The sequence below is a fragment of the Echinops telfairi genome, unplaced genomic scaffold (genome assembly GCF_000313985.2).
Source record: "Echinops telfairi isolate 266 unplaced genomic scaffold, ASM31398v2 ScPeMD7_3533;HRSCAF=4204_0, whole genome shotgun sequence".
In the NCBI taxonomy this organism is placed as follows: domain Eukaryota; kingdom Metazoa; phylum Chordata; class Mammalia; order Afrosoricida; family Tenrecidae; genus Echinops; species Echinops telfairi.
The window spans coordinates 47,635,788-47,650,687 of NW_022107431.1; the positions used below are offsets into that span (position 1 = coordinate 47,635,788).

General features: G+C 39.1%; 1 protein-coding gene across 1 annotated transcript in view; it reads left to right on the plus strand.

The window, feature by feature from the left end:
• RWDD1 (RWD domain containing 1) overlaps positions 1-13,676 on the plus strand; it is a 29,146-nt gene extending 15,470 nt beyond the window's left edge. The window contains exons 2-7 of the mRNA XM_004702016.2: positions 71-154; positions 2,104-2,234; positions 8,691-8,834; positions 9,609-9,741; positions 10,224-10,286; positions 13,400-13,676. Of these exons, the coding sequence (XP_004702073.1) occupies positions 71-154; positions 2,104-2,234; positions 8,691-8,834; positions 9,609-9,741; positions 10,224-10,286; positions 13,400-13,521 (677 nt within the window). The 3' untranslated portion in view covers positions 13,522-13,676. The remainder of the gene's footprint in view (positions 1-70; positions 155-2,103; positions 2,235-8,690; positions 8,835-9,608; positions 9,742-10,223; positions 10,287-13,399) is intronic.
• Positions 13,677-14,900: the final 1,224 nt, after the last annotated feature.

Consider the following 14,900-nt stretch of genomic DNA (forward strand, 5'->3'; position numbering starts at 1 on the left):
AAGAACTAGAGGAAAGTTGTATGTTTCATCGTTGCTATACAGCACCCTGACTGGCTCATCTTTTTCACAGTATTATCAGAAACCCCACCCAGTTTCACCATTACTGTGACATCGGAGGCCGGCGAAAATAACAAAGCCGGGGAAAATAACAAAAGTAAGTGTTAACTAAAATACTCCTGGTTTACAACTACGCTTCTCCCGAGTGTCATTCGGTAGCCTTGGTGCCAGGCCCTGCTGGTGTGGAGGTGCCGAGGAGCTACTATGATTCTTGTCAATTCTTAATTGTGTGAACGTTGTTCCTAGAGAGAAAAGAGGAATAACAAGCTTATTTTTTAAAGCAGAAACAAATATTAATACAGGTAATGGAATAAGATAGGCGATATTTATGTAAAAATAACACTTTATGTACCAGCCTATTTCAGTGATCGTATGTTAGTCTGTGTCATTTTCTAATATTCACCTTTTCTCTTTGGAGAGATTGTGTAATGTGTATAGATGATCTGTTTTCATAAATGTGATGCGGAAGACCGCTGTCTGCATGCCTTTACCTCTTTAAAATGGATTTTATGCAAATGTTATTAAAATAAAAGCGTGAAGCCAGATAAAAACTGTTATACAACTATAGAACCAAGACAAATGTACAAATTGAAGTAAAGGAGCTCCTGGCTGTGACCAGGAAAGGAGCCCTCATGATACAGTGGTTGAGTGCTGTGATCAAAAGGACAGTGGTTCAAGCCCACCAGCTCTACTCCAAGGAGGAGGGAGGATCAAGGTTTGCAACCTTGGAAGTCCAGTAGCGTGTTTTTTGGCTTGAGGGTCCCTGTGAGTCACAATTGACTCAGTGTCAAGGAGTTCAGCTTATCCAACCAATAAATTAAAACTAAATTAAATGTGACAATATTGTTGGAGACTTTAGGTCTAATTTCACTTTTAATCGAGTTCATTTTTTTGTGGTTTTAATAATGTTATTTAAAAGTAGGATAAATTGCCATCAACAACCTGAAGGATTTTTCCCTCTTCCTGATACCCATTGTCTTTGAATCACTTCTGACTCCTAGCAGTGCTATGAAATACAACTGCCTCATAGACTTTCCAAGGCTATACATTTTTATAGAGGCATATTATTTTATTATTCTCTTGATTCCTCTAGCCTAGCAGCCAAAATTGAATCTTGAGTAGTTAATAATTGCCAATTTCATTGATATCACTTATGAACTCTAAATCTGCATTGTGTGCAAAGGAAAATGAGGTTATCTTTGAAGTATTCTTAAAATCTGAATTTAAGGGTATTAAGTACAGTGATTTACTACTAAACTAATATGTAATAAACTCTTGTAAGATTGCACCTTAAAACACACAGTACATTAAAGCTTAAAATAAATATTGTGCGAACTACTCTTTCAGGTACTGAAAACTTTCACTATTCAAAAGAGAAAAACTTGGGGGCGGGGTCTGAGCTCCTCTAACTCCTCAAGGGGGAAGGCCCAACACCAGCAGCAGCAGCAGCCCAAAGCCATTTTAAGGTTAGGTGTGCCCCACCCTCCAACCTTACACATACCAACCAGTCATCTGCTCGGGCACGATCTGCTTCTCAGTCGGGTTCGATAATTCATCACAGCTCACAGTGGCCACACAGAACCCACAGACAGTGCGACAATTAAGGAGTTTATTATGGAGGTTGCTTATCGGGTGAAAAATACTCAGGATACAGTTCAGTCAGGGCAGTCTCCTCTGCCATGCCTGCTGGCAGTCCTTTCTCAGCTTCAGGTGGTACTTGGCCTCCTCTCATGGCGAGGGGAAGGGCTTCCAAGGGTGGCTGCGGTCATGCTCTCTCCCCGCCATGTAGTACCTACAGCAAAATGCTGACAGACAGTGAACGGATTTCTCCCACAGGGAGTGACTTGTTGCTATTCCCACGATTTGTTTTCTCTTTTGCTGGCATGGGTTTGACATTTGTTTCAGTGATTGTCCTTTTGGCGGTATAATAGCTGTGCTCTATTTTCATATGGAAGTCTGGGCCCTTTTTAAATGACACATTATTAAATTAATGATGCTTCAACAAAGATGTTGACCTTGTTAATTTTGCGTTTTAAATGACCTTAGCTGTCCAGACTACGCTCAAGTTTACGTACAGTGAAAAATACCCAGACGATGCTCCTCTCTATGAAATATTCTCACAGGAAAATCTGGCAGAAAATGATGTTGCAGACATTTTAAAATTACTAGCATTACAGGTAAGAAAAATTATTTTATGTTTTCTAGTGGTGCTTTGTTATGGACTTTCAATATAATACATTAATTCCAAGGGAAATCCTATCAAAAATGACTGAATCGTACATTAACCAAACAAAACTCAGGCTTCATAATCAAAGAGCAGCCCTATTTTTATCTTGCTGCCCCTTTAACATCTGAACAGAAGTTGTCCCCAACCCTGGTTGAAACACTGTCAGCCCCAAGACCTTTCTGCTCACTCTGGAGTCACAGAATTTCCCACAGATAACTTGCACACACTGTTCTGATTTTTGGTTCTTAGAATATATAGCCCCATGTGCAGGTAAAAATTCCAATTGTTGTAAAAACTAAGACTCTTACTCTCTGACCTACTGTGTCTGCAGTCTAATAAGAGGATTAGTGGAGTTTGTTTGTTTCCACTATCTGTTTTTTCTCAGTTTACAGACAACCACTGGTTTCTGGCCTCTCCAAGATTGGAGATGATTGTATAGGAGAACAAATAGATACAGGAAAGTTTGTACTGGACTAGTTGTGTGGGAGGAAGCTTATGGCAGTTAGACACAGTCTGGTGTGGCTCCAGGACTAGCAGCCCACATATCAAGTCCCAGGTACGTGGGGACTTGAAGACCCGGAGGCTGTTCCTGCCACTCAGACAGCAGGAGAGTGAACCGTACCCATTAATAGTTCTTGCTGGAGATCTTCCCACAAATCCTCTCTGTGGTCTTACATCCTCTGTGTGTTAAGGACTGTGACAGTTATGTAACTGTCTTTGAAAAATTGTGTTTGGTTCCTTGCTTTGAATACCATATCTATTTTTCTTTTTTTGGTGCCTCGGTCAAAATTGATAACTTATCATACATATGTTTTATTATAGATAATGCTGTCTGTATACTTTTTTACATGTAAATAGATTTGGTTTTACTTTTATTTTTTAAAATTTTTTCATGGTCATTTTATTTTATTTTTTTAATTAAAAGATAATTTTATTGGGGGCCCTTACAACTCTTACAATAATCAATACATCAATTGTTTCAAGCATATTTGTACATGTGTTGCCATCATTCTTTTCTTGACATTTACTTTTTATTGAGCTCTTGGTATCAGCTCCGCACCCCTTGATAAATTATTGTTATTATTTTCATGTCTCACACCAGTCACTGTCTCCCTTCCCCCACGGTTTCTGTTGTTCTCCCCCTGGTGGCAGGGGCGGGGGTGGGGGTATTGTATGTCGGTCATTGCGATCAGTTCCCTCTTCCTTCTCTCCGTCCGCGCCCCATTGGTACTGCTATTCCCATTCCTGTTCCTGGATTCCTGTGTCCCGAGCTCTTATCTCTTACCTGTACCTGTGCACGTGCTCCGGTCTAGTCCACAGTGAGAGGCAGCACTTGATAGGCATTATCTGTTATGGCAGAAGAAAGATGATATCTTTTTTTAACCTAACTTAGTGACTCGACCAGTTCCCCCATTAGACTGAATAACGTAGCATTTACTTAAATCTCTCTTCAACGTTCTTATAATTCATCCTTCCTCTCTTGGATTTCCTTTTTCTAGGATCTCATGTCATCTTTTGTTGTTAATCCTGGTTTTTTTTGGTAGTAACATTCTCCAGTAGGTCCCTGAAAGGAATGTATAAAAGAACAAGATGTCTAATAATTGTCAATTGTGTAATAATTGTCAAGGAATATAGAATTCTTGCTCAAAAATATTTTTCCTTTGTTTTGAAAGCATTACCTTAGCTATCATAGTTGATGTCGAAATGTCGATTGCGTCAGAATCTCGGGAGCCGTGACGAGGTAGTGAGTTATAAGTTGGGTTGCTTCCCTCAAGGTTGGTAGCTCAAATCCACCAGCTGCTCCATGGGAGAAAGATGAAGCAGTCAGTTCCCTAAAGAAACCCTAGGGGACACTCCTATTCTCTAATGGTAGCTATGAATTGTAATTGTCTCCACTTACTTGGTTCTGGTTTTATTTTGATTCTCAATGCACTGTGTGTAATCATGCTCTCTCTCTCTAGCGTGCGCGCTCTCTCTTATTGAAAGCTTTTATGATTTTTTTCTTTTACCTTGGGATTCTGAAATTCCTTGATGGTGGGCCTTGTTATAAGTCTGTTTTTATTCATTGCAGTGAAATCTTTCAGTCTAGGAAATTAATGTTATTTTATTTCTGAAAAATTTATATATTAAACTGATAAGAACAGATACTACACTTGATCTTAGCCAAGTGGTGTGAGTGGCGAAACAGGGAGGGTAAAGGGAGAATGGGTAGGAAAGAGGGAACCGATAACAAGGAACTGTATGTGACCTCCTCCCTGGGGGACAGACAACCGAAAAGTGGGTGAAGGGAGACGTCGGACAGGGCAAGATATGACAAAATACCCATTTATAAACTATCAAGGGCTCATGCGGGAGGGGGGAGCGGGGAGGGAGGGGAAAAATGAGGACCTAATGTCGGGGTTTAAGTGGAGAGAAAATGTTTTGAGAATGATGTACAAATGTGCTTTACACAATTGATGTGTGTATGGATTGCGATAACAGTTGTATGAGCCCCTAATAAAATGTTAAAAAAAAAAGAAATAAATACTTCACAATATAAAAAAAAAATTATATATAAGTATATATAAATGTAAGTTATTCCCTCAGTTTCCTCTGGAATTTCTATTAATTGTGTGTTGGATTGCCTTTGTGCTATAGAATTGATTTATATAATCAATATTGGCATTTTAAAAACACCTGTACCTATTAGCAAAGTAAGAATGAAGTGCGATGTATCAGGCAGGAATTCGCAGTGCTCTTGGGCCCTCTTCTCTGTTGCGCACTGTGAATGCGCTCACTCCAGCATCGTTTGGTTTCTCAGGCCCTGTTTAGAACGTGGCACAGAGCCGGGGTGGCTGTGCTGTCTTCAGTCACATCTTAGTGTAAAGTATTCAGACCCATGCATTTTTTCTGTTTTTAATATTTAGAGTACGACTCGTTCCTTTCAAAAAGGCAGTCTTTATTTTTTATATCTGAGGTTAGATATTTGAGGGAATATTTGTATTTTTTCACCAGTAATAGCTGTATTAACTTTACAAAATCATAAAAAGAAAACAATATTGAGAGTTGGGGGAAACCCTCAAAATAATGAAGAAAAAAGATTGCTTTAATTCTCTAACCAAGTGTAATGATTCACACATTTGTGTGATTTTATCTCAGACAATTTTTTGGCAACTTTATATTCAAACACAAATAGCTCCAAAAACACATCTTGCAATCCACCCCTACCCCCCACTGCAACCCCCATTCTTGGCTGTTGAATATTTGAGATCATATAGCTTGGCTTGTGGGTAATGGATTAAAATATCAGGGAATTTTCTCTTGAACTTTTAAAAGCCTCCCTTTAATTCTTTGAACATGTCACACTACTTGTAAGTCCGTACAGCAGCATAGCGTCTTCATTGAGTGCTTAGTGCTTGGCACGTAGTAGACATTCAAGTGTTTGTTGACTAAATGAAAAAGGTGAATTGCTGATAAGTGTACTAATTTAGTGTTTTTGAGAGCAGACCTTTGAGATTATGGGATACACATACGTCTTTTGTATTTTCTGACCTGTCAGTTTGACCTCTGCAGCATGGTTGTGCTAATTTGTGATCAAATTAGCCCTTGAGAAGCTTGTTTGCCCATGTTTGCTAACACTAGATGTTCCCATTTAAAAAGAAGTGTGTGTGTGTGTGTGTGGGGGGGGGGGATGACAAAGTATAACTAGTGTCTAATTCTAATTCTTCTTCCTTAATTACCAATTCCCCAAAGCCAAACTCATTCATTGCTTTTCAGTCAGTTCCAACCCATAAATCTTTCTAAAGGATCAAAGAACTTCGTATATTTCAGATTTTCATGTGAGTGACATTATTTTTCTATTGGAATATTAACTTCAAAAATCGTTTTAAACTAGACCCTGGGTAGAGTAGATGTTTTAAGAAGAGACCATATAATTTAAGAGTTTGGGGAGTAGAGGGTTTTTTCAACTACACTTTTAGTATAGTGACCACCACAAATACCACAGAAACCTCTGCCTTCGTTGACTTTGCATTCTGTGAGAAATTATTTTTACATATGGGAATTTGATAACAGGAATGAGAAGATCATATAGCTTTAACAGATCATGCAGGAGTTTCCTCTAATATTCCAAGCTAACGATGCCATTCTCTTTGGCTAGAGCAATAACAAGATTGATAGAGAACAGAGGAAGAAATTGATAATTAAGAATCACGGAAGAGGAATAGTAGTTGAGCTTATGGTGGGATGGGGTGTGATTAACCTTGGTGTGTTGCTCTGAGATAGATACCTTGGGAAGAGAATTTGTGGAGAAGATTATAGTTTCACAATGCAGGTACCTGAATGTGTCTGGCAGCCAGTTTTAATTTGGAGAGAGGTTTGTCTAGAGCAGGGCTGTCAAACTCAATGAAAACGCAGGCCATGTGGTACAGCAGGCAAGATGCACGCGGACCACATCACCTTGACAAATTTTGTTAAATTTATATTTTGAAGTGAGGATTCAGGAATATGGATAGGATAATTAAAACACCATATAATTGGTTTTATTTAAACATTTATTTAATGTATTTATAAAACTAAAATTATTCTTTTTTACCCGAAACTTGCCAGCACTTTCCTCCTACTAGTTTTCACTTACCTCTTTATGTTGTGACCAGAAAATATACTAAAGTAATTAAAAACACAAAATGTTGGACAGCTGACAAACCTGCACAATCGTAATGGCTTCCCTCTAAAAATGCTAACTAGCGCTGCCACTAGGTATGATTCATAACAGCACCACCCAGAGTGCTCTTTTGAACCTCTTCACTATTGGGATCTGTTTACGTTGGGTGACACTGAGAGTGGCAGACAGATCACTTCCAAACGTCGCCGGAACTGAGTCAGCGCGTTGATACACGTTCACAGGCCCCCAGGAAACGCACTGGGCCACGTGTACACTAGTCTTCAGTAGTTAAAGGGTTAACGAGGGAATTGTGTGTACAGTATTGCCTCAATCTCCCCTAAGTGCTATTTTCTTCATAACAATTTTTTCTATTTTCATTTTATTTCAGAGCATTGCAGGCTACAAAAAATTACCTTGTGGGCCGCATGCGGCCCTTGGGCTACCAGTTTGACACCCCTGGCTTAGAGTAACAGATCTAGGGTTTTTAGCTTATAAACACGATGGGCATGGCCTCGTGAGGAGAGTTAGAGAATTCAACTTCAAGTCTAGAACACAGGGATGGCCTAGGAGACAAACCACCCACTCAAGTGCCGCCGAGGTCAGCCTTGACAGCGCAGTGCTTGAAATAGCTGCCTTGGAAATGGTATATCGCTCTACTTCTAGGACCAAGATTCAGGCTGGTATACTTTGAAATTATCTTTCTGCTTACATCCTTGCATGCTATCATGGAGAGCCAAAATATATTGTGTAACTTCTTCTGCCTTCAACATCTGTCAATTTTCAAGTAGACTTTAAAATTATAATAACCCTTTCACCAATCTGAGATATCGTACATTTACTATTAAACCATTTCAAATTAGAAAGAAAGAAAAGGTAAAAATGAATGATGAAAGTATGTATATTTCTTATATAAATTAGAATATCCTATTGGGTCTCAAAGTTCAGTTCATTTTCAGAGCTCAGAAGGCACAAATAGATAGAAGGTACTAAAATGCTAAAATATGTTGGTTGGTAAACTGATCTTACTAGTGAGAAGAGATGTTCTGAGTTTTACCTTCATTGTTACTGAACAAAACTTACTGGAGTATCTAGGTTAGGTACAACAAATTAGTCACATGACATGCATATAATCCTTATTCATTCACATGCTTAGGTACCAAGAACTACTAGTTATTTGAAGCAATGTAACCACTATTTGAAAATGGAGGATGTTTACAGATCACAAAATGGAGGCTGACTAGTTCATATAATGGCCAAACCACTGAGAATCATGGTCCAGCCAAGTTACCAGAACCTTAATCATCACAGTCAGTGTTGCGTCACCCTGGCGTCCACGAGTGTAGACATTGTTAATGTGGAAAATAGTGAGACAGTAGGTTTTTCACCGTTGTTGTATATGTGAAAAGCTGGATAAGTGAGGAGTGGTGTATAAAATACCATTATGCTAAGCCCAGGAGGCACAGTTAAATGCTCAGCTGATAACTGAAAATTTAGCACGCAGCAAGATTACATGAGAAAGACCAAGTGATCTACTTATGTAAGTATGACAGCTGAGTTCTGCTCAGACATGTGGGGTCTCTGTGAGTGAAAATTGATACCATGGTAGCTAACAACAACAACAATCAACATAATCTAATAACTGAACTAGTAACCATTTTACACATGTCTTGAGTTTAGTAATTATGCATAAATACTTTAATTCATTAGTTTCATTTTTTTCTGAGAAGTATCTTTCTCAACACATCTTTTAATTTGGTCACATAGGCAGAAGAAAACCTTGGCATGGTAATGATCTTTACTCTAGTATCAGCTGTGCAAGAAAAATTAAATGAAATAGTAGATCAAATAAAAAGTAGAAGAGAAGAAGAAAAGAAACAGAAAGAAAAAGAAGCAGAAGAAGCTGAAAAGGTACATTAAAAAGTCTTGTATTCTTAAATTATTTAATGTTTTCTTCCATTTGGAAATTTCAGCGGTCAGATTTTGCTAACTTGAGGAAATTTTATAAGTCTCTTAATGTTGTTGATGGCACAGCAAGAGTGACGAATCACTTAGTAAAAGACTCATGCAATTAAGACCAAGGAATATATGTACTTATGCAGTGGATTTTCACCTAAGATACATATTGACAATTAAATGCCACTCTCTAGAGTGATTTAAATATTTACTGAATGTAAAGGGAACCTCCGATTCTGAGATGAAGCAAGGAAATTAAGCTCTGCTGTTCCAGTTTAATGAGTGTGTATGCAGAGTGCCAGTATTAGCCAACAACAATGAGAAGAAAATGTTCTCAAATTGGTTGTGGTGATGTGTGTACAACTCAGTGTGATTACGTGATTAAATTGTATGATGCATGAAGTGTATGTCCATCAATTTTTTTTTTATGTCAGTACTTCTGGCAACAATTTTTCTCTTGAATAGCGATGAAGAAACACAGCATATTATCTTTGTTGAAATAAGAATCAAAAATAAACTTCAAAAGAAAGTTAATTACCAAATTCAGTGAGAGTAGCTATCTATGCAGGTAGAAATCAGACTAAATATTTCAAAGCTTGAAACATTAATTTCCTGTTTCTTTTGAAGGAATTACATTCATTTATTTTAAAAGATATCATTAGGCTTTATTTTTAAACTGTTTTCTCACTTATTTGATGATTTACATTTTCTCCCCTCCTTTTTATTAAGCAACTGTTTCATGGCACTCCTGTTACAATTGAGAATTTCTTAAGTTGGAAGGCCAAATTTGATGCGGAGCTCTTAGAAGTGAAAAAGAAACGAATGAAAGAGGAGGAGCAAGCAGGAAAAAATAAATTAAGTGGTATGACGTCTCCCTCCTTCCTTCCTTGCCCGTCACCTCCTGTGTAGAGTGAGTGTCATTTGGACAGAGCACTGTAAGAAAACAGTATACTTAGGGATTTAGGACAACAACGGAAAACTATTTGGTGGTAGTTTTTCCGTATATGATTAATATTTAATTTTTACAGTTATCTTCAATAAAAATGTTGCACCTGGTAGATGCTGAAATAAGAAGTAACAGTGCTCGGTATACTTGCCTCCGGGGTAGAAGAGTCAACCTCCTCTGTCTCTGTTAGGACGCTAAGAAGGCTAGGCTTTCTCGCTCCATTTTAATACAAACACATTTTAAATGCATGCCAGCCACCTCGTTAGCTTATTCGTTTTTGAAATTCACTGAAACACATAGGCTTTCAGCCTTGTTTTCTTTTCTGTGTACTTTTTAAAGGATTGGAGGAAAGATGAAGGAATACTTTGCCATTTGAATTAAACATTTGTTTCTTTTAGGGAAACAACTATTTGAAACAGATCATAATCTTGACACTTCTGATATCCAGTTCTTGGAAGATGGTAAGAAAATATTAGAATTTCACATTTGTAAATGTGCTATCTTTAATTTTAAACTGAAAATTCAGCAATAACTACTTAATGTAAATTTTTTTTATTGAGACTACGCATTAAAAATTTAAATGTCTAAATTTTGTATGAGTCATTGAAAGTGATCATTTTATTCATTTTAAACTGAAAGTCATGTGATAACTATGTTTGAATTTTTCTGATCAGTAAGCAACATCAGAAGGGCCCTAGTGGTATAGTGTTATATACTTGTTGGATGGCTAACCGCAAGGCCAGCAGTTCAAATCCCCCAGCTGCTCAGTGGGGAAAGATGAGGCTTTCTATTCTCATAAAGAATTATACCTTGGAAACCCTCCGAGACAGTTTTATCCAGTCCAGTTGGGTTGTTGATGGTCGGAATCCACTTGGTTGCAGGAAGTTTTTTCTTTTGATTGATTTTTTGTTTGTTTGTTTGGATTTTTTTAAAGCAACTTCAGCAGTAGCAGCACTCTGGCCTTCCCCGACTGTCTTCCATGTTCACAGAGCTTATAGAACCCTCACTCTGAAACTCCATATATATCCTCTAACCAAACAATCTTACCTTTTCTGCTAGTCTCTGTCCTTGAAGCTCTCTAGTCCCAGGTGCTTTTCTTCTCTTCTTTTTCTCTTAGCCCTTACTCACTCCTTTCTTGCCAACCCCCTCCCCCCTTCATCTCTCCACAAATATTTATTAGACCCCTCACTGTGAGCTCACGGAGCCCTGGGCACTGTGGGATAGGCATCGGGCTGTTAACCACAGGGCAGTGCTTCAAACCCAGGAGCTAGTTCTCAGGAAGAGGAAGAGGCCTTTTGTTTCACAAAGATTTACAGTCTTAGAAACCCAAATAGCGGGTCCACTTTGCCTTGTATGGTCACAGACTGGCTTCCTGGCTGGTTTTCATTTTTATTTTGTTACTTTAGCTAAGCACTGTTCGACCACTATGGATATAGCAGAGAACTGTACAGAGCCTTGCATTGCCCTTGGGCAGCTCTTAAACAGGGCCCTATATCCAGCCATATGCCCAATAGCACATTAGAGTGATGCATGTTCATTAACCTTCCGTTAGACCTAGCTTTCCAATTGGGAACTCTGACTTTGAAACTTCCTTGTCACTTACATTATTACTTCCTGGAGAAAATGAAGAAACCGCGTTGTTGTGGCTCACTGCGACATCCTGCTTACCTGAGCTGGGTCCTTCCTGACTGATAGTTGGCGTTATTTATTTGCTTACTATTATTAGATTCTATGTGAAGCTGCTCTAGTTTTACAATCTGCCTTGTGCTGCTGTACTAGAATTACCACATGTGGATGACTTTAAAGAGAAGACATTTATTTTCTCACAGTGTTCTGGAGGCTAAAGTCCACATCAGGGTCTTGGCCATGTGGCTTCCTTCCATGAGACTCCCTAGTTCTCAATTCTGCCCGGGCTCCGTGGCATCAGTTCACTTGCACAGAGTCCTCACACGCCATCCATGTGCCCCTCTCAGCATCTGTCTCTTGTCTGGATGCTATAAATCAGAAGTGATTATGTTCAGGATCCCCACCACACTGGTAATACCACATTAACAACATCAGAGAATCCTCTTGCCAGACAGTGTTGTATTTACAAGTGCAGGGGCCAGGACTTCCACATATCATTTTTGGTGGGGACACATTTTAACATATAATAGTCTTTCAACATTCCAAAATATAACAACAAAGATAGTCCTTTCTATCCCCTGCTCCATTTAGGAGCTCATCTCTCTACCTTTGAAGTGTTTATTATTTCATTCTTTTTCTTATATCCTTTTTCACTGAGAAACTAGATCCGAAAAGAGTCACCTTTCTTGCACTTTAGAAGTTTTTCCTATCTTCATGCATTCTTGACTTTTTTCCTGTTTAATGGCTCCAGTATCTTCGGGTATTCAAGTTACCAAAAGCTTCCTGTTGATTCTGCCTCAGAAATGTCCTCCCAGCTCTCCTCTCCGAATTTGAGAATTTCATTCATTCATCTGTTCATTCATTCATGCATTCATGTATTCATTATGTTTGGCTGCACTTTTGCTGTAGACTCCCATTATCTACCTACATCACTCCCTTTCTCTGTCTAGGTCCCTTATCTACCAGTCTATGAGGGAGCTTCAAAAAATATGTGGAAAAATAGAATTAAAAGTATAGAATCCATGAACTTTTTGAACCCCCCTTGGATAGTCACAGCCTCTGACGTGGCATTTATAAAGTTCATATTTAATCAGTAATTTCCCTCCTCAAATTCCTTTGATGGTTTTGTACTGCTTAGAGGAAAGTTTGATCAACATTGTGATTCTCAATCTGGCCCCAAGATGCTACCTTCAGGCATTCTTCCTTAGGAATCCTCTGCTCTCCTCTCAACATTGCATCTACTCGGCCTGAATTACTCCCTTCAAGACCCTTTCCTCTTGGTGCATTCCACCTTATCCTTAAGGTATTTCAGAGGTTATTTGCTCTGTGAAACTCTCCTATTTCTCCCAAACGGAAGCAGCTATTCTGTGATCGGGGCTTAGTAAATGGTTGTTATTCTTAAACCCTTCGTAAGCATTAAACAAGAACCATTCTTACCTCTTCCCCTGAAGTTGAGTGGCAGTGAACTGGAGTGGGAAAGGGAAGGAAGATGCAACACTTAGTGGTGGTTTAAGAATGCTGAAACACCAGACCTTCATCCACTGCAGCTGAATTGAAGAAGGATGATATTGAGTGCACACTGAGTCTGCATCTGGGTACCGCTTCCCAGTAGGGCTTAGATATTTAGAATGTTGAAAAGACATGCTGTTACTGGTTACTATGAGAACTGGGAAAGGATGAATGAAAAGTTTAAATCTTTAAATTAAATACAATTCATCCTTGGAAGCCTGCTTTTAAAACCTGGCTTTTTAGTTTTGGAACTGAAAGCTTGTGGTTGCTCTAAAGTGTCTGTTTCTTTCTTGACCAACATAGATCATTTTGCTTCGCAGTGGTAGCTTGGGATTGTAGCACTTGTCTCACATGTGCATCTCTGTTTGGTACTGTCAGTGGGGTGTTTTGTTTATTCCTGAGCATAGACTGAATTTGAAATCTGTTTTTACTTTTGTAGCTGGGAATAATGTGGAAGTCGATGAGTCTTTGTTCCAGGAAATGGATGATTTGGAGCTCGAGGAAGATGAGGACGATGCAGACTCTCCTGCTGCTGCTGCAGAGAGTGACTCAGCCGACTGAAGCCCGGCCCTCTGCAGAGTGCGCCGGCCGCCGCGCCTGTGCCGTGCCAGAGGGCTGTGCTTTCCTTCCTTTTTCTAAGAAAAAGCCACTTTCAGGACAGTATGCTTCTGATCACGTTCATCACCGAACTTAATAAACTGAGTATGAAATTTAAATGTGAACGTTTAGTCTCTCTTCCGGATAGAAAGTCATCTCCTGAGAACCACTTTGTGTTGGAGAGAGATCCGGCCTGTGGCATCAAGGCTCTGAAAGAGGCTGCTGCTGTGCGCACACGCGGGTGTACGTGCAGGGCCTTGTAAGAACTTGCAGTGTCCTTCCCGGATGCGGTGCTTGTTTGGGATTCTGTGCTGTCACTCGTAAAGTATTAGCGGGCTGAGTGGAAGCCTTTAGGCAGAGTACATTTTAGGTTGTAACAAAACCATACCCCGTATTATAGCCAGGAATACAATTTTAGTCTTATAGTATTATTTCAATCTTAATCTTGTAGGCTATAGACATATTTGGATCAGAGTCATCGGGATTGTTTTTGTTTTCCAATGTGCACTCCTTGGCTCATCTCAGGTTAGAATCATAATCGCACTCCAATCTGAATTTTAAAATAGCGGAACCTCACATACCTGCGCCGTGGTATTTCTGCTGCCCGTTTCTAGAAAAGCACCGCCGTCCTACAGTTGTGAAAGTGTGCAGTCTGTGTGCTTGTGTTACCCTTCCTCTTTCTAGTGACCTCGTCTGAAGCATCTGCATTGTGGGGGTCGGTACTGTTTGTAAGAAGAGCCATACGTCTACACCTGCTTCCTTATGAAACCTTTGTGATACTTTTGAATGTCTGACAGAGGCCAGGGAGGAGAGCCAGGCTTGATGTAAGTTAATGTAGTCACTGCAGCTTTTGAGGGTTGAATCTATTCCTACAGGAAATTGTTTACAAAACTCTACTCACTGTCACCGAGTCAATTCTGATTCATAGCCACTCTCTATGTGTCACCTGGGCAATACATTCTTACCTCTACTCGTCACATCCTCACACACACACAAATATCAACTCCACATTTATTATCAGCGTCTGCTATTATGATGAAAATACATTTCAGGTGAATTGAAACATCACTAGGGAGTTAAAACTTTCCAAGGAATATTAGTAATATTAATCATTTCTCTGCTGAGAGAATTCCTAAAGCTTATGTTTTGTCACGGAACCTAGAAGTTGCAAAAGGAAAACAGAAAAAAAAGGATGGGTGTGCATTGCGATGCTGAGGTCACAGAACATTTACCCCTTAAGGAGTTAAGATGGGTACTGTCTCCCTTACATCATAATTTATATGTTTTTAAAAAATAAAATAATAATTGCTTTAGAAAAAAATTAAAGGGAATTATCCTAATGT